The sequence below is a fragment of the Labeo rohita genome, chromosome 17 (genome assembly GCF_022985175.1).
Source record: "Labeo rohita strain BAU-BD-2019 chromosome 17, IGBB_LRoh.1.0, whole genome shotgun sequence".
Lineage (NCBI taxonomy): Eukaryota > Metazoa > Chordata > Actinopteri > Cypriniformes > Cyprinidae > Labeo > Labeo rohita.
In genome coordinates, this window is record NC_066885.1 from 34,173,012 (window position 1) to 34,200,128 (window position 27,117).

Sequence of the window (27,117 nt, forward strand, 5' to 3'; positions counted from 1 at the left end):
ATTGCATAATCAGAGAGGTTTTGTTTTTGATTTAAATTGGTGGATATTTCAAGCTTTCTGTAGATATATTTCTCATGTCTGTGAGGCAAGTAGCCTATAGTTTTGCCACGCTTGTGCTGCATTCCAGTGCACGGAGGCAGAGATGGCAGAAACAGCATCCAGTTTGTTGTCTTTATTTTATGTCTTGCTGAACAGCATTTATTTATCATGAGTTGTTCAAATTGCGGTAATCGAATACGGTTTTATGATAATTAAAATAGGTACTATTAATCGTGGGGAATTTTATCATGATTTATCGTAAAAATGGTTATCGTTCCATCCCTATGTAAAAGTCTACAACATTCTGCTGATTCCACAGCTGAAGAACTCCAAAGTTACACTGGCATTAATGTCAGCACACAAGCTATGCATCACGAGCTTCATTGAATAGGTTTCCATGGCGGAGCAGCTGCATGCAAGCCTCACGTCATCAAATACAATCAAAGTGTCAGATGAAGTGATGTAAAACACACTGACACTACTCAGTGGAAACCTATTCTGTTTAGTAGCCCACGCAGAGCCCTGACCTCAACCCCATCCAACACCTTTGGAATGAACTGGAACGAAGATTGCAAACAAAGTCCCTTTAAAGGGGTCATCGGATGCAAACTTCACTTTTTCATGTTGTTTGAACATTAATGTGTGTTGGCAGTGTATGTACAAATCTACCCTATAATGATAAAAATCCATGCAGTGGCTTTTTTATTAATCTGTAAAAATAACATCCCCTTTTTCAAATCGGCCGCTCCCACGATAATTGATTGACATGAGCTCTTACCTCAGACCAGCTGTCACAGTCCAGTAATTTTCCTTGTTTCGATGCCGAAGCAGGGATGTAAGTTAGACAAGAATATCTCCGATTGAGCGATTGAGGTGTTGTGTTGCTGGATGTAATAATGAAATAGTGGTCGTCATTTACTCCCGACATCTGAGCCGCTGAAGGTGCAGTAGATTACGTTTGTTTGTGAAGGGAATGCATCTCCCGATCTACATATATCCGTCTATGTTCACGCAAATCATTCATGATCCAGCTTCACTTACAGCAGAAGTGTGTACAAGTGGTTTTTTTTATGAATCTTTGCGATCGCCTTTCCTTATAACATGGTAGTTAGGAAGTTTAGCGGCTAAACGCAGCTAAATGCGGCTAAAGTAAACAAGCTTGTCATTCCACAGAGAGAAGAGAGGGGCGGGGCGAGCAGAGCTCATTTGCATTTAAAGGAACAATCCATCAGAATGGGATGATTTTTGCAGAGCTCATTTTGACAAGGTAAAAAGGGTGTTGTTTTACAAAACCAAAGTATATTAGAGACTTTTCATTAAGACCCTAAAGAATCATATCAACTTGTGGAAAATGGGCATCCGATGACCCCTTTAAGGCAAGTCTTTTCACTCGGCAGCCATCTTTGAAATGCCTCTCAGGCATGCAAGTGCAGCTCCTATATCTTTGAAAGGGGAAACATCAAATTCTCCAAAACTGTTCACCAAGCTTTCAATTAAATTTCATATTTGAAATCACCAATGAAATCTGACAAGAACTGCCTCATAAATACTGTTCCTTATGCTCCAGTAGCATTAAAAAAAGCTTATTTTTCAGGCGAGATCAGCCAGTGCCCATGCGCAGAACTGAGCGCACGTCTCAGAACGCTGACAATTTCTATAGCAACCGGATTAACGGCAACTGCAGTGATGCGCTGAGTTTACTGATTAGCGATTGGATAATTTATTCTGAAGGCGGGGCTTCACGGCCATAATGAGTGTTGCATTCTTCCCTATTCAAAACTATACAAGTGACAGGTCTTGGGTATTCGATAGTCTTTGTTGCAAACCAGGCATTCTCATACAACATCAGTGTGTGACCTCACAAATGCTCCAGTGGATGAATAAGCAAACATTCCCACAGAAACATTCTAAAATATAGACCATCTATGTATTTCTATGAATGTGATGTCTTTAAAGTCACTAGCTTGCGTTTCCATTACCCTTCAAGATGCGAAAATTTCAATTGCGAATTGAAAATACACCTAATGGAAACACGTCAATTTCGCGAAACTCCCATATATCGCAAAAAAGTTTTGACGCTCACATGAGGTGGTTTTTCAGGCAATTCGAAAAAGGAATATTTTGCAAAACTGCAATGGAAACGTCTTTTTTTGTATTTACAGGTCACATGGCATATATAAAAATCATATGATCATTCTTCAATGTACTATAAACTCCAAGAAACACTTCATACTTAGCCGTTCTCAAGTATAAGGGGCTTTCCCTGATATTAATGCTTAGACTATGTACGCTGCACGCATCTGTGGCGTGTAACGCGGTCACCGGAGCGGATGTTATGTTTATACCAGCAGCGTTGCACACATTTCTGAAGCGTCTCTCTGCGCTGCTTCTGTAAAGATGCATGCATCCGCCTCTTTCGATTAAATAAAGCCGAAATCTGTCCAAATCTCACCAAAATCCGTTGCCATGACTTATCGCGAGAGGAACAAATTACGTTTAGTCGCATAACATCGGTTAATGGAAACGTCGTCATTTTGCAACACTTTTTTTATTGACATTTATATAATATTGCCAAAGTTTTGTGCAAATCTGTAATGGAAACGCACCTACTGATCTCCTAATATCCGTGTCTTTACCTAATGACAATGATATTAATGTGAAAAGTAATGTTTGAGGGAACATTTCATTCATCATGAGTCAAGCTAAACGCTGTTCCCCCAAAGTCATATCAAGCTCCCACAGCTAGGTATTTCAAGATTTGAGCCGGACATGTGGCCTTACAGTTTTACCAAATAATGATGCATGAATTTTGAATATTTTAATTTTTTTTATTATTATTATTTTTTTTTTTTTTACAGGTACAGGTCTTTTGGTTCAGTATGAACGTGTGATTAACAAATACAGTGTCGTTTTAACCACTGCATGTGTGCAACTTCATTTGAAACTGCTAGTTGTATACATCTTCATTTCATCTTCATATAATGAATAAGGAATCAGTGCTTTGGAAAGGGTTCTCGTTTCTCCTTTTCTTCACTTATGTTTCCAGTGGTTTTCATTAAACGTTATAATGCAGGTGAACCTCGCCGTGTTTTCCTGTAATCCACATTGAGTGTGTGCGGGAGCTTTATGAAGGAGCTCCTCTGCACTCATTCCTCTGAGGCCCAGGAGCTAGAAGAACGAAAAGCCAAAGTGAGAGAGTTAATCCAGTTAGAGAAGTGTTGAATGGCTTTCCCAGCCACTGCCCCCTGATCAAAATCATACACTTTCTTTGAGCCTTATGTTTGCATTGTTTGAGACCCACAGACGTGAACTTGCCACCTACGCTCATCTACATTCATGCGAGGTGCTTGACATCTCAAATGATGCTATTGGCCTCGGCTAACAGCATTTTTCAGTAAACAGGTTTGCTCTTGTCCTGCTGGGACACTCAAATGCGTTTCAACTAGTGTTTTGATGCTCTTGTTTGTCTTCAGTCTCAGGGCTGCGTGTGAAGCCGAGTCCGTGTGTAACGTCGATCCGCCGGGCGCTCAGAAGCAGGGAAACTACCAGCTCCAGTTCGCCATCCAGCAGCTGCAGCAGCAGAAGCTGCGCTCCAGACAGCTGCTCAACCAGAGCCGCACACGTCAGCAGGTAACTGCACAGTCACTGCACTTCATTTCACCTCAACACAATCAGGGTTTCTTTATTTTTTAGACCACACAGGGCTCAATAATAACCATACAGGCTAGGAGATGTTTATTTGCCTTGTGCCTGTTTTAATATTTTCACTGACAGATAACTGTACCACATGTATACACTGTATTTTCTGGAAAATAAGTTCCACATGACTATACTTTGCACGGGGTTCAAGTTGGATTGTTGAGAGAAAAAACACAGACAAGTTGCATCAAGTCGCATTTTATTATTATAGTCTGAAATAATGCAAAATACTGAAACAAAACATTTACAAACATTATCAACTATGTGTATTTTGGTTCCCATCTCTCCACAACAAATCCTTTACATTTTAAAGTATTCAGAATGGAATAGAAATGAAAAAAATATAAAACAACCATAAGTTACTGTGGCATTCAGTATAGACAATATTTATTATAAATACCCAGCCTAAACAAAATGATTTAAAACAAAACAAACTACCGGCATGTCAACTATTTAGTTATTGCTGTTCGTGGCAAAAGTTAGCGCTCTACTCAAAGGTTTTTTTTTTTTAGAAAATATGGACAGTGCCCAACACATTTTTGTGTGGTAACAAAATAAATGAAGTGCATTTAAACATTATGCATTATTATTACCCTTGTAATAAATATTTAGGTTAATTCATCTCAAACATTTCACCACTGTCCTACTTTTTTCCAAGAGGAGGAAGAATCTCTCTCATGCTTATTTTATTTCTCTTACACCAGACTTTCTAGCTTCAAAATAAGCATCCTTATTTCTGGTGTTTTTTAAATGTGAACTATTTATGTCATTAAGGTTTGTTTTATCTTTTATCACTGTGGTGTTTCTGGCAATAAAAAGCTAGATGCTGTCTTAAATTTTATTTGCGTTGTGGGTAAATACCACGTTTACAACTGCTTGCTTAGATTTACATTTAGTATTATTATCACTTAAAAAAAAAATCTTCCAATAAAAAAAACTTTAAAAACATCCCACATTATGGAACAGTTTAAATTGTAATTTTCTTTTGTTGTTGTTGTTGTTGTTGTTTATTTTATTTTATTTTCCCTGTATTGCCTTACTTTTGTTCTGTGATGTATTTCTTTTCTTTCTTTATTTTATTGTTTTTTTTTTTATTTAGGTTTTACTTTAGATAAAATAAAATAAAAAATACTGCAGTGAAGGAAATACACTATACAAATTAACTTGAGCTTGCATACCTTTCTCTTATTTTGTGCATTTAGTGTGCTTAATGTTACTTGTATTATGTAAGTTGTTTTAGAATACAAGCAAAGCATTTTTCATATGATAAAATGTGACTAATTTTGGAAAACAGGAGAATTTGCGATGTTCAGAACATCACAGAAAACCAAATGTGTGAGATTGAAAAGCATAGAAACTCACATACATTATTGATAAACATTAGACCACTGACCCTCATGTTGAACCCGGTTCCATTAAAGTGTGCATGTCTGTGCGATATGCTAGCGTAAACCAAAAGTTGACCCTTTTTTAAGAAAAAAGGAGCCAGAATATTGGATGACTCTCATTATAGCGTTCCAGTTCCTCCAGTGAAGTACAGTCTGTATGAAATGTGATCTACTTGTGTGTTTCAGTCTCAGCTGTGCATGTCACACTTACATCAAATCCTGTAAACATCGCGTCTTCAGCGCCACCCGCTAACATGACTGCATGCGCATTTATAATAGTGTTGCAATTCAGCTACACTGATGTCACTGCTCTGCGTTGACGTTCGTCTCTAATTAATGCAATTGGAGATTTGTTTTTCTTGGCACGAGTCGATTGTGTTCAACAGGGGATTATGGGAAAACGATCCCCACCCCCACAAAGTTTTCTGGATGGAGATCTCCTCCCTGGTACAGTGAAGCAATCAGTCCAGCGTCTCCAGAGGGATTCACTGAGCCACGGGGCCCTCGGAGGAGACGTCCGTCATAGGCCCTCACCTCACACTGCATTACAGTAAATGTTCTGTGAAATGAATGAAATAGCAGTGTGTGTGTGTATGTGTGTGTGGTCATCTGTGCGTATGTTTGTGCTGTTTATGAGTCAGCGCTGTATCAGTGGATACTCCCTAAACCTCCCCATGAAGCACTGCTCTTCTTTTGAGAGACAAGCAAGCACACATTCATTACTACAGCCACATACAAACATGTTTTCATCTGAGGAGTGCAGTTCATCCATTAGCACTGATTTCACAACACTAATAAATGGCAGGTCACGATCTTCATGATTACTGTTCAAAAGTTGGAAAGAATTAATGCTTTAATGCAGTGAAGAAGCAATAAAAGTGACAGTAAAGACATTTTATAAAGTTACAAAAGATTTCTATTTCAAATAAATGCTCTTTTTGTTCATCAAAGAATTGTGAAACATAAAATGTATCAGTTTCTACAAAAATATTGGGCAGCACAACTGTTTTCAACATTGCTAATAATCAGAAATGTTTGATGAGCAGCAAATCAGCATATTAGAATATGCTGAATAGATTTCTGAAGGATCATGTGACACTGAAGACTTGAATAATGATGCTGAAAATACAGATTTGATCACAGAAATCAATTACATTTTAACAGATATTCACATAGAAAACAGCTGTTTTAAATTGTAAAAATATTTAACTGTTTTTAATGTATTTTTGATCAAATAATTGCAGCTAAAAAAGCTTCACTCCAAATTTTTGTCCACTACTGTATTTTTTTAAATGTATTTATATTTAGCATTACTCTAACAGCCGCTGTTTCACAAGAATGGCCTGTAGGTGAAATTAATACACAGAAAAGCTGATACATTTAACGGCAATAAATAGATCTAGCTCTGTTTTTTTTTTTTGATGACTCTCGTCCTGATCTGTGTTTGGCTCATTTGTTTACACCCTCACATGCAAGCTCTCTTAGCCACCTGCTTGTCTGTCTGGATAAACGTTTCAACACGAACTCTCAGTTGCTTCTGTTTGTCGAGTTGCTGAGCTGAGGGAATCCGTTCAGAGACGTTGAAACGGCGAGAGCAGAGATGGGGAAGCGGTGCGATTGCCGAGCGTGTTATTGGGCCGCCGTGTTCTGTATTGGTACAGACTCTACGGCTCCTCTGCTGTCTTGGCCCGTGGCCACCTGGCAGCATTAGAAAGGTGCCCTTTCCTGGCCCGCAGCTCACAACCGCCAGCCGGTGAGTCCCGTCCACTCATTCATCAAACGCCAGGGGCCTCACAACTCCCTCGCGGCAACGGCTACGCGAGAGGACCGAGACGGAAAGAATGCTTTCTCGTCCCCTTCGAATCAATGAACGGTAGCCATTAAATTGCATGTCAGTGTGGAAAATATGTTTACAGAGTCCAAGCTCTCGCTCAGATGAAAACTTGTCTAAACAAGAATGAAATGTGAAGAATTCCTGTGTTTTGGTATGTCCGATTATAAAGTATTTAGTGGCTGTTATGATAAGCCGTGTCATTTCTTTCTTCCATGTGAGTGAATGAACTGGCTTTTGGAGGCTGTTGTGCTTGACCTCGAATGACTCGGAGGAAAAATGCTGCTTTTAATAAAGACTGAGATAAGGTTGTTCCTTCACAGGACCGTTCAACACAATCGCTTTATTCCAAGCCTCCTCTGCTGGAAGATCTCACTGAAACCTGAAATAAATGAACAGCTTGAGCACTTCAGACTCGACCATTACAGTGAAAAACAAAAAATAAATCAAATATATACCAGTATACCAAACAATTAAAATGAGCTGAAAATGTGCTCACTCTCAGGTCATCCAAGATGTAGGTGAATTTGTTTCTTCATCAGATTTGCAGGAATGTGTCATTCCATCACTGCCTCACCAATGGATCCTCTGCAGTGAATGGGTGACGTCAGAACGAGAGTCTAAACAGCTGATAAAAACATCACAATAATCCACAAGTAACCCACACCACTCCAGTCCATCAGTTAACATCTTAAGAAGACAAAAGCGGAAAAACAGATCCATCATTGAGACGTTTTTAACTTCAAACCATTGCTTCTGGCTAAAATATGACATGTGTCCATCTGTCCACACAGAAAATGTCCATCAGATCTGAATCAGGAGAGAAATCTGCATAGATCAAGCACTGTGTACAAGCCAAAACAGCTCTAAACATATATGTGGCTGGATTTTGATGTGAGAGACAACAGGAAATGGACTTTTTCCACTGGAGGAAGTGTTATTGTGGATTATGGACTAGTTAAAAATGTTTTAATGATGGATTTGTTTCAGCTTTTGTCTTAAGATGTTAACTGATGGACTGGAGTGGTGTGGATTATTGTGATGTTTTTATCAGCTGTTTGGACTTTCATTCTGACGACACCCATTCTCTGCAGAGGATCCACTGGTGAGACAGTGATGGAATGACACAAACCCATCTACATCTTGGATGACCTTGGGAAGAGTAACTTTTAAGCCGATTTTCATTTTTGTGAACTATTCCTTTACACTTTAATATAAGAAACTAATTTGACCTCAAATTTATTCTGCACGCCATTTTTAAATGATAAGTCACAAGTGTCTCATTTCAGTAGACTTCAGAAACTCACTGTCTGAATGAATTGTCCTTCTCATCTCTCATCTTTATTTGTGTCTCAGGCCATTCTGTCAGCACACACCCTCACACCTGCGGCTTCAGCGCGACCTCACGCTCCCAGCAGCCCTATGAACCAGCCTTTGAGACGCACCCTCCACCAGACGGGCAGCGCCGGACTCCTCACGCTCACCCCCAAACCCCCCAGCAGCGCACCGAGAGACGGACGTGTGCGCAAGACCGTAGCACACTCTCTCCACAAGTAAGACTCAATGTGTTTGCATACTGCAGTCTGTGTGACTTTCTGAAGTCGAATGTGCATCATGAGCAGACTGAAGTGCATTTGCAGTACTGGCTTCAAATATAGAGAGGATCCATCCTCACATTAAAATATCAATAAAATCATAAAATAAACTTTGAGGTTAAAAAATGAACAGACATTTAATTCAAACAGGAGTACTGACAAAGACAGAAAATTAATCAGGAGTCATTTCTCAGAAATAAAGGCATGGAATGAGACATTTATTATTTATGGGCTAAGTTAAAAGTTTTTGTAATATTGTAATATTTTGTAATATTTGTAATAGTTAATAAATCACACAAAAACATAGTCTGATAATTTTCTATGAAATGTTAAATAATGGCTTTTAAATATGTATTGAAAACATTGCTTGACTTGATAGGTCATAATAAGAAGATGTACTTTTACATTGAATTTGGGGATTCACTGTGTATATATTTATGATTACAAAATTTAATATCAGGTGTGATTCACTGAAATTGCGCAATTGACTATACGATTCAACTAAATGATTTTTAATGTTGAAGTTTCTTTTGCTTACCAAGGCTACATTTATTTGATCAAAAATGGTAAAAAAAGAAAAATAGTGATATATTATTACAGTCTAAAATATCAGTTTTCCATGTGAATATCTGTTAAAATGTAATTTATTTCTGTGATCAAAGCTGAATTTTCAGCATCATTACTCCAGTCTTCAGTGTCACATGATCCTTCAGAAATCATTCTATATGCGGAATTGCTGCTCAAGAAACATTTCTGATTATTACCAGTGTTGAAAACACTTTTGCTGCATCATACATTTTATTTTTCGGGATTCACAAAAGAACAGCCTTTATTTATAATAGAAATATTTTATAACATTATAAATGTCTTTACTGTGAAATTTTGATCAATTTAATGAGTCCTTGATGAAAAAAAAAACCATTAGTTTGGTTTAAAAAGAAAAAAATGTCAATCAGTACAGTAAAATATATACTTTTGGCTACCTTAACCATCATAAACACTTTAATTATTGTCAGTACTTTAAGATTTACTCTGAGAGGTTTTCTAGTCGTCTGTGAAATCCTACTCAAGGCAACATGATGCTTGACCAGTCGTTGATATCCAAAATCTAGTTACTGTGCCCCTGCTGTTTTGAATTTCGAGACCAAATAAAAACTATTCAGGAATGTTTAGAGTTCAGAAAAGTAAAAATGTGGTATTTGTTTCCAGAGTGTGTCAGGTTTTCAATGCCTGACGCTATTGATGTGTTCAGTCCATTGAGCTGAGGTTTGCATTAGCGATTGTTGTGTAGAAGAGCACATTAAGAATGTTAATTCCGTTTGCATTAATTGTCGTCACCCACGCACACATGCATACGCACGCCACAGGCCTTTGCCTATTAAGTAAACAGTGACAGGGCGGCTGGGTCGTGTTTATGCGTGCCGTGGAAACCTGATTTTGTTTTGAGATTTGCAGACAGAATGGTGGGAGGTGAGCCGCGGCTCTCGGACCACAGACCGCTCTTATGTTTCCCACGCTGCACTGCACATTTGGCCCAATTACACAGCATTAGCAGAGCTCTGAGATATCAGCGGACGCTTCACTAACAGCATGTGGCCCACCATGGTGGGGTCGTCTCCGTCGTGAAGGCCTGATTGATGTGGTGGAGGGATGCAAATAGTTTTTCTCCTAAAACAATTACGCATGATTTTGTAAAAGATTATCGTAATGTTTCCGATCATTAAAAATGATTAGGTTAAAAATATAGCCGGCAGGAGCAAATGCAGATAAACCACAGAAAAATGACTCCAGTGTGTCCAGATTTCACCAGGACTGGGTAATACAGCTGAAAGACACAAACGAAGTTTGTTAGGATTTAAAATGTGAAGCAATGCATGTGAATCAGTGGTTATTCTGCTGGACTTCATACGTCCACTCAAAACCACCTCCAGACCAGTTTGTTAAAATGATTGAGAACACTGTAACAAGTTTTTACCAGTTTCAACTTAACGTTTAGCAGCTTCCTTAAAATTTTAAGTTAAATCAAGTCATTTCAACTCATAAGTTAAATCAACTTAAAAATACAGGTCATTTAAACTTATTTTATTGCAGTGAGTTGAAATGACTTGTACTTTTAAGATGATTTAACTTAAAATTTTAAGGCAGTTGCTAAACTTAAGTTTTTAAGTTGTACAATTTTACAGTAAAATGTCTCTGAAAATTGAAGTTTCTGAAAAGCTCCAACATCAGTTATTTGCAGATGTTTTGAAGAACTAATTAAAAAAAAAAAAAAAAAAAAAAAAAAAAACTGTTTTACCAGAAAAATAAAAGCTCAAAATAAAACTCATTGATCTGTTTAACATAGTCAGCTGTGCTATGACGAAGCCCATTTTGGACACGAATGCAAGCACTTAAAAGTCTAGTTCACCCAAAAACAACATTTTGTTAGGAAAATCGCAATCATTTGGTATTAATTTCTTTCCACCGTGAAACACACAAGTGTCTGAGCTGGGTTTGCACACAGTGAAAGCATAAAACTGATTTGTGCTCATGGTGGTCAGACACACGTTTCAAATCAAATAAATAAAGTTTGCTTCAGCCCAGCGTATCGAGTGACAAGGTCAACACAGACATGATGATATATAGGATATAAAAGCATGAACAATCAAAAAACGAGCACCGATCGAACACTGCAACTGAAGTGGATGGTGACTCTGAAAAAAACTCAAAAAAATGACACAAACTTTCCCTTTGACTTTTGTCGTGTGGAAAAGAGCACTCGAACACTGACCTCCGTCATGACGGTGAGGAAATGAGGACAACTTCTTCATCTTTTTAACTTATTTAAAGGTCTTTCCTATGGAAAGATCATTCTGTGTCCAGAGAGGATGGTCATGAGATACTTCTGAGCAGGGCTGTGTGAGGATCAGGAAGATTTCATCACTCTTTTCAGGATATACAGAGAGAGAGAGAGAGTCTTGGGTAAATGATACCGCTTGGAAAGGCAGACGAGGGAGAGGCAGGAAATGGAGGTAATTCCTGAACGGCTGAATTAAGAGAGAGCTGAAAGAGCGGTGGAGAGACATTAGAGAGCTATCAGAGACGGCTGGAGACAGAGGAGGGTTATGCAGAGTTAAAGCAGTGTTTGCTCGCGGCCCGTGCCGTGTTTACCCTCTCCGTGTGGAATTCCTGAGCCCCTCACTCTCTCCGCCGCGCTGCATTCTTGTGGTTGGCCTGTGTGACATGGGAAAGTGTGGGAAAAACGGAAGCCCGAAAAGCAAAAATTCACGGGTGGAAACACTGAACCGACAAAAGAATGAAGAGAAATGGAGGATAAGAGGCAGGTGAAGACGCAGAGCAAATCCGGGAGAAGCCGACGAGGAGTTTGACTGAAAGGGCAAAAACGCAGAGATTAATGGTTTTATTAATAGATTAATGCATTTTTTTTTTTATCTTTTTTATTTTGTGTTTTCATTGTAATTGTAATGTTTTGTTTTGTTTTTTATTCATATTTATTTCAAGTTTTAGTTATTTTAGTCCATCAGGGTAAACTGCTTAAAAATAAACAATATTACCTTGCCAAATAGCTAAAATGCCTAGTTCTTTCATGAAACTCTAGATGGCACAGGCTGACGGGTGTTAACGTAACTGATGATATTCACAGCCTTGTATGACTTGGCACAAACTGATTGGTTCATGTCATGTATACAGCCAATGAGTTTGCACCTTTACCTTTAAATGGCTGGGTGGCATTCACTTGAGCCTTCTACAGTGCACTTTTAGAGTTCCTCTGAAACCCTCCACCTTCCCCAGCTGCACCTATATAGATCTTCTACGGGTTATTTTATATGCTATTTGTGCAGCAGCAGCAGTATGTCTTAAATACTCACAGCACTGTATGCTTTGGCAGTAGCAAGTTCCTGTACTTGTTTGCAGCAGCAATAATCTACAACTACAGCAATAACCAATAGCAGCAGCAGTGTAGCAGATCGATTCCGCCAAGACCAAATACATTAACATTGTCATATCCATTGCCGTGCTAAAATCTTCCGAGAGTTGTCATGGAAGAAATAGTTATTTCATTTCAGTTATTACTTATTTATGGTTCAAGTTTTGTTTACACCAGTTGAATTCTAAATGAATGTTGAATGAAGCTCATGTATGAGATCAGTGCTGGAAATAAAAAATATAACTAAAATGAACAAAAATGCCCCACAAATTATAGAGACAGGGAGAAAGGTTCCTGCACAATTAAACTAAATTGACTATGAAGTTTTATGTGAAAATGAATGAAAAGTGTTGATTGTGGTATTTCATTTAGATCACTCACGTTGCATCAGATTTCTTTTTACGCGTTGCATTTTGCAGCGTCAATTATTATAACCAATCACACATTTCTGTGGAGCACATGAATGCAATGGTTATTTAGAGGTTTAGAGAATTCAGATTAGTCCCCGGAGAAAAAGAAATCTACTAAAAACAATGTTTTAGAGCACATTCCTACTGATATTCTGCCCCCTTGCAAATTCATATGATATAATACAAGAATTTGTCTTTTCCCTACGCACAAAATCTGCAAAATTCATCAGTCTATTATTCTCGAATATTTAATTAAAGTGAGAGTTAAAGGAATATGACGTAGCTTGAAAAGAGTTCTGAAGCCGGCAGATGAAAGAAAAAGATGAAACAGACGAATGCAGAACAAAGAGGGATAGACCGGAGATGATTGTTAACAGAATTTGGGCCGCTTGCTTTGGTTTTCACAGGACTGAACTGTTTGATTACCCAGCAGACCCCTGCAGGCTTTTGTGTGTGTGTGTGTGTGTGTGTGTGTGTGTTTTTCACACTAGACTTAAAGGAAAAGATCACCCAAAAATGAAAATCCACTCATTTTGTTGTTCTAAAGCTGTATGATCCTCTGTTTTTGGAAACACAAAAGTACACAAAAGCCAATCGTGTGCGACTCGTGCCGTCAATATTCCAGGTGTTCTGAAAGCATAAGGTTTGGCCCATAATCTGTCTGCATGAGGTGAATATCAAACTGACAACCAATTGACAAATGTCTCCTTTTATATTTTCCCAAAAAAGGGGAAACAAATCTGCATTTTATTATTCAAGTGAACAGTCCCTTTAAAACATGTGACTCCACTACAAATAGGGTCAAGCGTGTATGATGTCATGTTCTGGGGCTTCTGTTTTGAATAAATTATAACAAATAATAATCGTTTTGAAATGTCAAAATAAACTGTCTACTCCACTTTCCCACATCACAGCTAAACGGCAGATGTGAAGTCTGAAATGGGTAATAGACGTGAATGAGCAACTGTCTGATGCTGTATATGAGTCACTCTTTTTATAAGTAATTAGTAGCTAAACTAGTTATAATTAGACCAATCATCATAATTCCAAGCATGTCAAGCTGAATAGTGCTCATGGAGCTGTAAGGACCATAAATACTAATTGTAATTATACTGTAAAAAAAGATTTGAAGATTATAATCAAGCAAAAATCATTCAAGTACATTTTACAAGAAAATAATTCTACTTTAGAATTTCACATTTTATTCAACGTGTTACCGACTCGTTCTTTGTAAATAAGCGGAAATTTACTAGAAATTTGTGAATGAAAATAGTTTCTAAACAGTTTTTCACTTAAATTTTTATTGTATTGATTCTGGCCTATAAACACAATTATTTTTGGCCATCAACCAACCTGTCCTTCAGTTATTGGTACCGCCATCATTCATTGGAAAAACCCATAATGGTCAACCACTAGTTTTAATATTTCTAAAATATTTTTTTATAAATCAAAGTGGAGGTGAAACATGCACAACACAATGTATCACACCTGTAATTCTGCTGATTTGTGGAAGAAGACAAACATTTTCATATGCATTAATATCAAGTGTGTGTGTCTTTGTGTGTATTAAAAAGGTTTTCACTATTTTAAAATGATTAAAAAGTGAGATGCTCAGGCAAAAAGGCTGATCTGTTGTTTTTCGTAGAACGAAAACATTATGATAATATTATAGACATTTATAACAGTAGTCCATTCGAGATATGTGCTACTTAAGTCTGAATATTATTAGTGAATATCATCTTAAAGGGGTCATCGGATGATAAGTACACTTTTTCATGTTGTTTGAACATTAACGTGTGTTGTACAAATCTACCCTATAACGATAAAAATTCATGCTGTGGTTTTTAATTAATCTGTAAAAATAATATCCCCTTTTTCAAATCGAGCCGTTCTCAGATGCCTGTCGGTGTGCCGTCACACCCACAGAGGCCGCTCCCACGATAGTTGATTGACATGAGCGTCTTACCACAGATCAGCTGTCTCAGTCCGACACCGTTGTTTGGATGCCGGAGCAGGGATGTAAGTTAGACAAGAATATCTCTGATTGAGCGATTGAGGTGTTGTGTTGCTGGATGTAATAATGAACATAGTGGTCGTCATTTACTCCTGACATCTGAGCCCCTGAAGATGCAGTGGATTACGTTTGTTTGCGAAGGGAATGCGCCTCCCGATCTACATATATCCGTCTATGTTCGTGCAAATCATTCATGATCCAGCTTCACCTATAGCAGAAGTGAGCATAAGGGTTTTTTATGAATCTTTGCGATCGCCTTTCCTAATAATGTGCTAGTTAGCAAGTTTAGCAGGTAAATGCAGCTAAAGTAAACAGGCTCGTCACTCCACAGAGAGAAGAGAGGGGCGGGGCGAGCAGAGCTCATTTGCATTTAAAGGAACAATCCATCAGAATGGAATGATTTTTGCAGAGCTGATTTTGACAAGGTAAAACGGGTGTTGTTTTACACTACCATTGAGAATTTTTAACCAAAGTATATTATAGACTTTTCATTAAGACCCTAAAGAATCAAATCAACTTCCGATGACCCCTTTAAATGTTAGTCTGTTCCCCACACAAATACGTCTTTTTTGTCATATGACTTTTGTGAAATCTTGAAATACATGTACTGAAAAAAAAAATTATAAATAGTAAATTTCATGAACAAAACAGCAAGTAACTTATGAATTAAATGTGAGATTTTGAAGTAGAAAATGGTATATTCTTTAAAACTGCACTCAGTGATTTTTGTTTTATTTACAAATTTACAATAACAAATTATTTTTTGGTTATTTTTTGTTCTCTTATGGTGCTTTTTGTAGAGTTTGGCAGTATAAATCTCCACTTCGAGGGGCACAGACGTGCTGCTTAAGATTTTCGTTTGTGTTTCACACAAGACGACAATAATAAGGATTTCTTTAAGGTCTAAATGGATTTGGCTTTTTAAAGCAGAATCTGAATGTAGAGAGTATTGTGCATTGAGTTAACAAGTTCCACACCTACAGTTGCATGCTAGTGCTGGCAAGCAGCCCGCCGACATCTGACCAACCAACGCTAATGCTCCTAAACTCCAATCACCAATAAAGCACTGAAGTGTCGTTTCCTGTTCAGAGAGGTCTGACGTATAATTGAGAGCGTTTCTATCTGTGCCGCCGGTCCGGGCGCGAGCCACCAAATGAAAGGACAACTTTGTGGACCCTACAAGGCAGCACTGTGCGCCCTCCTCATTAGTGCGCTAATGCGGCTCTGGCGAGCTCCCGTCCTGCTTCTGCAGCTTAATACCAGCTGAGCTTTATTTATTGTTCCCAAAAAATGCTTAGCGGATTTAACGTGCAAAGTTACAGGCATGTTGGGCCCTGTTTCTGCCTCAGATAATTGCATTGGCTCTCTGTGGCCAAGTCTTCTGTGAGAGAGGCCACATTATTCTGGCTGTTAATTGTCAGGGAGCGGCGTGATGATGGAGGTCATTAGGGCTATTGAACTCAACTTAGCTTAGCTTAGGACTCAAAAGCCAAAGAAACAGAAGAATGATGGCATTCTGTACAGCGTTTCTGACATAGTCAATGTCTGCCAAATCAATTTCTAGTTCATTTGAATCTACTCTATAATGTTGTGGTGTTTACACTTTGTTTTTATGGGCCGTTCACACAGGATGTGTTCGAAACAACACAAGGCTCTTGAACATGTTTTTCATTTTGAACTGCTTTACATGCCATCTTAGCTGTATAAAGCCTACTGTATGTATCATATATGAAGGTCTCTAAATGATCAATATGATCAAACTTATCTGTTAAATCTGTTTGACACACAATCACAATGTAAGAGAAACTGTAGTAATATTTCCAGGCGAGCACTTACTGGAATGAATCAGCTTGGCTTTATTTGATTCTCCATTAATCATTTTTTTGTCTCAAATCTGATCATCAGGATCTTTTGAGGAATGTTTGTTTCCAGAAGCTTTACTTTCACTGTTCCTCACTGGAGGAATGATCTTCACAAGCCTCCAAAACACCTCACATCTTTTGAGGAAAGTTTATTTGTTCATCTCTCAATCGTCACTGGATTGCATTGCATTATATGTTTGGATCATTTCAGTCTCATCTCACATAGACACTCATATTTAGATCATTTTCTGTCAGTATCTGCTGTACTGTTATAAAGATCTCATTGATTTACATTACAAGAATCAGAATTTCCTCATATAAATAGCAGCATATTTTTGCCCAGCCTATGATTAAAATTAAAAATGTTATAGAATGTACAAACACAGATCTATTTAGACCCTGAGAGTAATAAAAAAAGCTTTTTTCAGTAGATCAGATCTTCTTAACTGCTGAGCCAGAACACAAGCATTGACAGACAGCACGAACAAAACAGAACAACAATAGAAGTTAGAACAATAATATTAATTTGTTTAAAAAACTGTAGAGCAGTGGCACTGGCGATGGCAAGGTCATGGTTTGATTCCTAGGGCATGTATGAACTGATATGTGTATCTTGAATGTCTTGTGTTTTGCTTTGGATAAAAGCGTCTGCCAAATGCCAACGTGTAAATGATGTCAAAGGGTGTGTTTATACTGTACAATATTTTAAGATAAATTTATCTGTCACCTGGTAGACAGGGTTTACAGACATTGCCCTACCCTGCTCATACAGTATTAATTTTATTTGTGCAGGTCTTAAAAAGCCTTATACCATGGTTTGTCTGAATACTTGATTCTGCAGGTATGCATTAAAACCGCTCCAAGTCAGTTTAATCACCGTTTTATGTTAATGTGCTGTAACACACACACACACACAGAAAGAGAGAGAGGTTGAGGATTGTGCTGTGCACGCACAGAAACATTTAAGAGCACAGACTAGTTGTCAGTGCTGCCCTGTGACTTTTATTAGTAAAATAACTTAAGATACTGGATTGATGCAGCATATTCCTCAGCAGTGAGGAGGTAAAATCGCTGTTTTTGAAGTAACTAATCTTACAGCTTCATCGTTTGAAAAGAGAGATGCACAGATAATTCATACTACTGTCATTTAGTGATGGATCGTTCTTGAACGATTCGTTCATTTTGAATGGATCTTTAATGTGACTCGGGAAGAACGATTCGTCTCGGGGGAGTGACTCGTCTCGTTGCACATGTGCAACTTCCTATTAGGTTCTGTACTGGAATTAGTTCACCTGTTTCGAGTCTTCGACTTTTTCGAGTTGTTCATCTTATGGGGCTGTCACATGATGAACGAACGACTCGAACCCGAAAACTTGTCAGATAAGAGGTGAGGTGAGCTAATCATAGACTAAAGACCCAGGTAAACAATGAATGAATCTTTTCTGTTTCTTTTAGCATTATAGTTTTGTCTTGTTTGTAGTGTGATCAACGTTTGTGTAATGTAATGAGGACCCTGGGAAGCGTGTAAGATCCATAAGCGAGCTTTATTTGAACAGATCGTAGTCGACAGGCAGAGTCCGATACCGGCAAACATATATCCAGGGCAACACAAACTCGTAGTCCAAAACACAGGCACAGTCGAAAAACAAGAGTGAGCAGTCCAAAAGTAACAAAGAAACAATGCTAAGAAACTGAACAAAACTATGGCAATGAACTGAGTAAAACTAAGGCAGAAAACAACAACAAAACGATGATCATGAAACAAGACCGTGGAACTAAACAAGGCAAAGAAAACAGATAAACGCTTGGTAGAGTCCATATAGCAGGGCAATACTTCGCAAAGTATTGAGCACATGGTCAGTCTTTAAATAGTGTCAAACAGGAAGTAACAGTAGAAGCAGCAGAGGGAGCATGCAGGCAGTCCTAGGGTGAGGGCTCCCTCTGCTGGCTTGGCGTTACAGAATCCCCCCCCTAGGAGCGACTCCTGGCGCTCAAAACAACAACCGTCCAGGTGGGTGGGGGAACAGAGGCAAAACAGGGGGTGGGACGGAGGGCCAGGTCCATGATGAGCAGGTGGGCCTGGATCGTAGAGCAGGGACAGACAGTGAAGCACTGGAGGACCTGGACCATGGAGCAGTGGCAGACAGTGAAGCACTGGAGGACCAGGACCGTGGAGCTGTGGTAGACAGTGGAACCCTGGAGGTCCTGGGCCGTGGAACTGTGGCAGACAGTGGAACACTGGAGGTCCTGGGCCGTGGAGCAATAGCAGACCGTGAAACTTTGGAGGACCAGGGCCGTGGAGCAGGCCGGGAAACGCCGCCCCCTTTAGGAGGTTCTGCAGCCGGAGCTGCCACTTCTGGGGGCATTGGCGCAGACTCTTGGACAGAAGAGGCATCTGGTGTAGACTCGTGGACAGGCGAGGCAGTGAGTTCATTAATGGATGCCACCTCCTTAGGAGGTTCTACAAAGCATGCTGACACCTCAGGAGGTATTGGCGCAAACTCTTGGACCCGAGAGGCTTCTGGCATAGACTTGTGGATAGACGAAGCTTCTGGAGCAGACTCGTGGACAGACGAAGCTTCTGGAGCAGACTCGTGGACAGACGAAGCTTCTGGAGCAGACTCGTGGACAGACAAAGCTTCGGGAGCAGACTCGTGGACAGACGAAGCTTCTGGAGCAGACTCGTGGACAGGTGAGGCCTCTGGAACATAGTGTGCAGCCCACACACTGAAAATGGCGACGGCCATTACAGGCAGCACAGTAGATAGTGTTATGGACTTGTGGCTTGGGAGCGTGGGCTCTGCGTGGCTTGGGAGCGTGGGCTCTGCGTGGCTTGGGAGCGTGGGCTCTGCGTGGCTTGGGAGCGTGGGCTCTGCGTGGCTTGGGAGCGTGGGCTCTGCGTGGCTTGATTGGTCAGCTGATATGGGAGGTGGTTTGAGAAGGTTAGAGGGGACCTGGTGAGGTTTTGGTAGGACAACAGTTTCCTGCCTTGACTCGGGGAGGCCTGCCGTGGCCGGACTTGACTCGGGGAGGCCTGCCGTGGCTTGATTTGGTTCATGAAGATCAATTGCGACTTGGCTTGGCTCCTGGACGACAGTCGCAACTTGACTTGGCTCAGGGAAGACAGCAGCAATTTGACTTGACTCGTGAAGATCTGCTGCAACTTGGCTTGACTCAGGAACGACATGGCTTGACTCAGGAATGACATGGCTTGACTCAGGAACGACAGCTGTAACGTGGCTTGACTCGTGGGACACAGCTGTGTCTTGGCTTGACTCATGGAGAACAGCTGTAACTTGGCTTGATTCGTGGAGAACAACAGCTGTATCTTGGCTTGACTCGTGGAGAACAACAGCTGTATATTGGCTTGGCTTGTGGAGAACAACAGCTGTGTCTTGGCTTGACTCGTGGAGAACAACAGCTGTATATTGGCTTGGCTTGTGGAGAACAACAGCTGTGTCTTGGCTTGACTCGTGGAGAACAGCTGTGACTTGGCTTGACTCGTGGGGCACAGCTGTGACTTGGCTTGACTCATGGAGAACCACAGCTGTGTCTTGGCTTGACACATGGAGAACAGCTGTAACTTGGCTTGATTCATGGGGAACAGCTGTGTCCTTGCTTGACTCTGTTGCTTGACTTGATTCTGTTGCTCGACTTGACTCTGTTGCTTGACCGGGCTCTGTTGCTTGGCCGGACTCTGGAACTGGACTTGACTTGGAAGCCTTGGACTTTGGAGCAGCAGCTGTAGCTTGACTTGACACAGGAGACACAGCTGCAACTTGACCTGACTCTGAAGATGCACCTGCAGCTTGACTTGGCTCTGCAGCTTGACTTGGCTCTGCAGCTTGACTTGAATCAGGGGTAGCTGCCATTTTAGCTGCCCATACAGCCATTAGGGGTGAGTCCAGTACGTGAGCCATCAGGTGGCGTGGCTTGGAGACAGCGACCATCTTGTCGAGTGGCTCTGGGATGGCGGCCATCTTGTGAACTGGCTCTGGAATGGCGGCCATCTTGTGAACAGGTTTGGGGACGGCGGCCATCTTGTGGACTGGCTCTGGGATGGCGGCCATCTTGTGGACGGGTTCTGGAATGGTGGCCATCTTGTGAACAGGTTTGGGGATGGCGGCCATCTTGCGTGCAGACTCTGGCGTGGCGGCGGCCATCTTGCGTGCAGATTCTGGCGTGGCGGCGGCCATCTTGCGTGCAGACTCTGGTGTGGCGGCGGCCATCTTGTGTGCAGACTCTGGCGTGGCGGCGGCCATCTTGCGTGTAGACTCTGGCGTGGCGGCAGCTATCTTGTGGACTGGCTCTGGGGCGGCAGGCTTGGCGTGAGCAGGCCCTGGAGCGGCAGGCATGGGGTGAGCAGGCGGTGGCTTAGCAGACCTTGACTTGGTGGGTGCGACCTTGGCAGACATGGCTTGAACAGGCTCGACATGAGAAGGCTGCGGTATGGAGGTTACTGTGGGATTGCAGAGTCCCTCATCCGCAATCCCAACAGTAAACGGTGACCCAGCCAGCAACAATGCAACGTCAATATATCGTTCTAAAGTCCAAGTGGATTCAGGAAAAGGCATGAGGGAACAAATTGGCTCAGAAAGTCCTCCTCTGAAAAATATCATAAGGCATACCTCATCAAAGGTAGTATGATGTGCCAGTTCCAGAAAATCCTTCACGTAGTGCTCAATGGGGTGATTTCCTTGGCGACAACGGATTAGCTTGGTGTCTGCACTCATGTTGGCTTGGCGGTCAGAAGCTGCTGGGTTTATGGTGATCTGTGTTGAGTAAGCTGCTGGATCTTTGGGTGGCGAAGTATTCTGTAATGAGGACCCTGGGAAGCGTGTAAGATCCATAAGCGAGCTTTATTTGAACAGATCGTAGTTGACAGGCAGAGTCCGATACCGGCAAACAGATATATCCAGGGCAACACAAACTCGTAGTCCAAAACACAGGCACAGTCGAAAAACAAGGGTGAGCAGTCCAAAAGTAACAAAGAAACAATGCTAAGAAACTGAACAAAACTATGGCAATGAACTGAGTAAAACTAAGGCAGAAAACAACAACAAAACGATGATCATGAAACAAGACCGTGGAACTAAACAAGGCAAAGAAAACAGATAAACGCTTGGTAGAGTCCATATAGCAGGGCAATACTTCGCAAAGTATTGAGCACATGGTCAGTCTTTAAATAGTGTCAAACAGGAAGTAACAGTAGAAGCAGCAGAGGGAGCATGCAGGCAGTCCTAGGGTGAGGGCTCCCTCTGCTGGCTTGGCGTTACATGTAAGCAGTAGATGTGTTAGAGAAGTAACGTAACATTTTAATTATATTTTGCTAAAATGAATGAAATGACTCGAAAAAAGATTTGTTCATGTTTCTGAACGAGACTCAAAGGTCCGTGTCGGTAAAATGATCCGAACTTCTCATCACTACTGTCATATTCTCTCTCTCCCTTTCTGTTGATCGATAATTAATTAAAGTAATTTATTCAAATAAATGTTATAATTCATTTATCCAAATAAATGTGGTATTACCACATTATTTCATCTCTGTTTCTGATTTGAAGTAAACAGAATGCTAGAGCTAATTAGCCATAACTGACAAAAATAACATGATTTTAACCCTTTGGGTCAAATGTTGTGCTGCAGACACCATTAACATCTTTAACTTGTCAATGCTGGCATTTCACTTTGCGTCTGGTGGTTCCTTGCTTCCACATTGTCCATTACAATCATTTGTGACCCTGGACCACAAAACCAGTCATAAGTATCACGGGTGTATTTGTAGCAGTAGCCAAAAATACATTGTATGGGTCAAAATTTGGATCAAAAATTATTGATTTTTTTTATTGATTTTTTTATGCCAATAATCATAAGGATATTAAGTAAAGATCATGTTCCATGAAGATATTTTGTAAATGTCCTACCGTAAATATATGAAAACTAACTTAATTAGTAATATGCATTGCTAAGAACTTCATTTGGACAACTTTAAAACAGATTTTCTCAACATTTTGATTTTTTTTTTTTTTTTTTGCACCCTCAGGTTCCCAATTTTCAAATAGTTATCCTAACAAACCATACATCAGTGGAAAGCTTTTTTATTCAGCTTTCAGATGAATAAATCTCAATTTCAAAAAATGGACCCTTATGACTGGTTTTGTGGTCCAGTGTCACATTTAAAGCACAGCTGGCTTGCATTATCCCTTACTAAAACTTAATTTAAAAAATCTTGCAGATAGAAGTTCTCTGGTTAGAAGCTCAACAAAATTGCACAGATGAAGCATGGTTGGGTTGTGTGTCTGTATGATGTTAATGGTTGCATATGGTTGAACAGATTTAGTTTGTGATACAATTAGTGCATTTTAATGTTGTGATTTTTCTTCTCCCTGATTTTGTGTAATAAATGATTTGTGCATTGTGTTTGTTCATTCACAAATGTCCAGTGTGAAATCAGTATCCTGAAGCAAAAGCAGTTTAGAAGCCTTCAAACAGAATGAGGAACACTCCGCTATTTTTAAAAAAACAAGCTCATTTTCCAACTCTCCTAGAGTTAAACAGTTGAGTTTTACCATTTTTGAATCCATTCAGCCGATCTCCAGGTCTGTCGGTAGCACTTTTAGCCTAGCTTAGCATAGATCATTGAATCTGATTAGACCGTTAGCATCTCGCTCAAAAATGACCAAAGAGTTTAGATATTTTTCCTATTTAAAACTTGACTCTTCTGTAGTTACATTGTGTACAAAGACGGACGAAAATGAAAAGTTGCAATTTTCTAAGTCGATATGGCTAGGAACTATACTCTCATTCCGGCATAATAATCATGGAACTTTGCTGCCGTACCATGGATGGAGCAGGCGCAATGATATTACACAGCCATCAACTCTGCATCTACACAAACTTAGTGCCGGTTACTTTCAGGCGCTGCACACCGTCCGTCTTTGTACACAGTGTAACTACAGAAGAGTCAAGTTTTAAATAGGAAAAATATCATCATTATATATGGTCATTTTTGAGTAAGATGCTAACAGTCTAATCACATTCAATGATCTATGCTAAGCTATGCTAAAAGTGCTACCGCCAGACCCAGAGATCGGCTGAATGGATTCAAAAACGGTAAAACTCAACTATTTAACTCTAGGGGAGTTGGACAATGAGACTATTTTCAAAAAAAGTGGAGTTTTCCTTTAAGAGTCCTATTGGCAATATTGGGGGAACTCACCCAAAAATCATCATTCTATCATTATTTCAAACCTGTTTGACTTTCTTTCTTCGGTGAAAAACAAATGTTTTACGGAATGTTTATACCCAAGCCATTTTTGCCAACCAAAAAACACTTAGGATGATGAGGAAGTGAACTATTCCTTCAGTCAGGAGGGATGATATGTGATGTGATGCTAATGATCATTGTTTCTGTCCACAGGAAAGCATTATCTGAGCCTCCAGCCGGTCAGGGCGGCACCAGTGGACAGCATGTGGTGTATGATACTGTGTGTGCAAAGACAGGTGAGGAAAAACACAAGCACACACACACTTCCTGTGGTACCAAAAGGCAGGTTCAGCATTGTGTGCCGTGTCAGGTTGATCTTCAGGCTTGTGTAGGTTGAAGCCTCTGGTATTTTAATGAGGAACCTTGGCAGCGGGTTCGAGGCTGGTATATCCGCACGGGCAGCTGGACATAGTGACCATTCCAGTGTGAGGTTTGATACGTGTCACTAAGGGCTGCTTTTTCTGTCTGGTGTTGTTAAGTAGACCTGTGTGAACATGAGCTGAGTGTCTGATCCACTGACAGCTGCTGTGAGCTCCAACCTGCTGCTGATCCCAGAAAATAAACTACTATAATACTAACTATAACGGTACTGCTGTCATATGAAGCTCCTGTCATTATTCATGCACAGGTGACATTTGGTGCAAAGAAACTTTTATGCTGATTTGAGGCATTTGATTGGCTGGATCTGAATTATTCTAGATTAAACACACTTTATGAAGAAAGCCTCTTCTGTTCACCAAGGCTGCACTGATTTAAGCAAGAATTCAGTAAAAACAGTAATTCACTGAAATAATTTTGCAATTTAAAATAAGTGTTTTCTATGGAAGCCTGTTTCCACCACTGAATAGAAAGTTTAAAAAAAGAATTTTGTCATTTTTTTCTCACAGTTGCATGCTTACATCTCACTTTTTTTTCTTAGAATTGGATGATATAAACTTGCAGTTGCAAGTTAAGTAATGAGAATGTGGTAACACAGACAAACACATATTCACTATTAACTAAGAGTTTTCCTGAACAAACTCCTTATTTTCGGCTTATAAATAGTTAGTAATTTAGTTGTTAGGTTTATGTATGTGGTGGATTAAGGGATCTAAAATATGATCATGCAGAATAAGGCATTAATATGTGCTTTATAAGTACTAATACACAGCTAATATCTTAGTGATATGCAAGCTAATAAGCTAGTTAATCGTTAGAATTGGTCCTTAAAATAAAGTGTTACCGAGAATTGCAAGATTAAAATTGTAATATTTTTTTCACTTCTTTTCTCAGAATTGAGAGGTATAAACTCACAATTGCATGTAATAAAGTCAAATTCTGAGGGAAAAAAGATTATTTTCTCAAAATTTCGTTTGTGACATTATGTGCAATTCTGAGAAAAAATGTAGAATTGCAAGTTAATGTAATGCAATTCTGGAGAAAAAAAAAATTGTGATACCAAAATTTGCCTTTTGTATTTTTAATTCAGTTGCAGAAACAGGCTTCCATAGTTTTCCATGTGAATATTGTTAAATGTAATTTATTGCTTTGATCAAATCTGTATTTTCAGCGTCATTACTACAGTCTTCAGTGTCACATGATCCTTCAGAAATCATTCTAATATGCTGATTTGCTGCTCAGCATTGGTTACTACCCATGCTGATTTTTTTTTTTTTTTTTTTTTTTTTTCTGTGGAAACCATGATAACATTTTGTTTTCCCAGATTCACAAATGAATGGAAGGTTCAAAAGAACAGCACTTATTTAAAGGGGTCCTATTATGCTTTTTCACTTTTTGAACTTTAGTCAGTGTGTGGTGTGTATCTTCGAGCATAAACAAAGATCTACAAAGTTACAAATCTCAAAGTCCACTCCAAAGGGAGATATTTCATTTTTAAAAAAACCTTTTCAAAAGCTACAACAAACGGCTCCTTTAGACTACAGCGTTTGTTTTCCGCATGCAATGATGTCACAACACGGTCCATTAGAATATCATTAAAATAAATCCGCAAATAAAGCCGAAATATACTCCGGTTGCCGCGTCGGAGCCGTAACGCGCCGCAGACGTGTGCAGTGTGTGGTAAGAGATTTATTGATCATACAGTGTAGATAACGTTAGCTTCACTTATAACGCGGGTGTTTTTTTAAAATGCATAAACTTGCACTAGAATAGGCTAGACTAATCAGTGATGATGTTCTGTGATAATGTTAGGCTGCTTTTAGCCTTATGCTGCAGCTGGTTTTGGGCAATGAAACTGAGTATGTAAATAATTAAATACATTAGCACCATAATATCATGTATTGGTGATTTCTCAGGCTCATGATAGGACCCAACACTACTGTAACGTATTATTTACTCACCCTCCATGCATCCTAGGTGTATATGACTTCCTTCTTTCATTCTTTCAGACGAATGCAGTCGGAGTTATATTAAAATTTATCCTGGCACTCCCAAGCTTTAGAACGGCATAGACGGGTGTTTCTTCTCATCAGTCCAAAACGAGTCCAATAAAGTGCATCCATTCATAATAAAAAGTGCCTCACATGGCTCCGGGAGGTCAATAAAGGCCTCCTGTAGCAAATCAATGCGTTTTTGTAAGACAAATATCCACATTTAAAATGTAAGAATCACTTTAATCTAGCTTGCGCTAACAGTTGTACACGGAACTTGCTTCTTTGTTAAGGGGTGTGGCAGTACTGAAACACTGTCTAAGCTGTTCGCCAATCACAACGCAGTGGGACAGGTAACCAATCACAATACATTTAGTTTTTCGGAAGGCAGGCCTTCATTTAACCTGGAACTAATCGAGTCATTTGTGCCAGGCTGGGGAGAAAGGTATTGTAATAATGTAAATTATGTTAGAAATAATGCGTTTTATCAAACCAGCAAGCATGAGAGCATGTTCTAGTACACCCCCAAAACAAAATCAAGACTTTGTAAAAGAGCATAATAGGACCCCTTTAAAAATATTAGTTTTGTGTAACATTCTAAATGTCTTTACTGTCACTTCAGATCAAGTTAATGTCTTTATATCAGCAAAGAAACATGGAGTAACTTGAAACAGATAATGGAGTAGGAGTCTTTTATCAGTTGTTACTGTTCAAAGCC

At 39.7% G+C, this 27,117-nt stretch overlaps 1 protein-coding gene across 2 annotated transcripts in view; it reads left to right on the forward strand.

The window, feature by feature from the left end:
* The window catches only part of ttll5 (tubulin tyrosine ligase-like family, member 5), a 123,163-nt gene that overhangs the window by 91,602 nt on the left and 4,444 nt on the right, over positions 1-27,117 (forward strand). For both annotated transcript variants that reach the window (XM_051133351.1, XM_051133352.1), the window contains exons 29-31: positions 3,513-3,669; positions 8,314-8,510; positions 24,184-24,266. In XM_051133351.1, the coding sequence (XP_050989308.1) occupies positions 3,513-3,669; positions 8,314-8,510; positions 24,184-24,266 (437 nt within the window). The remainder of the gene's footprint in view (positions 1-3,512; positions 3,670-8,313; positions 8,511-24,183; positions 24,267-27,117) is intronic.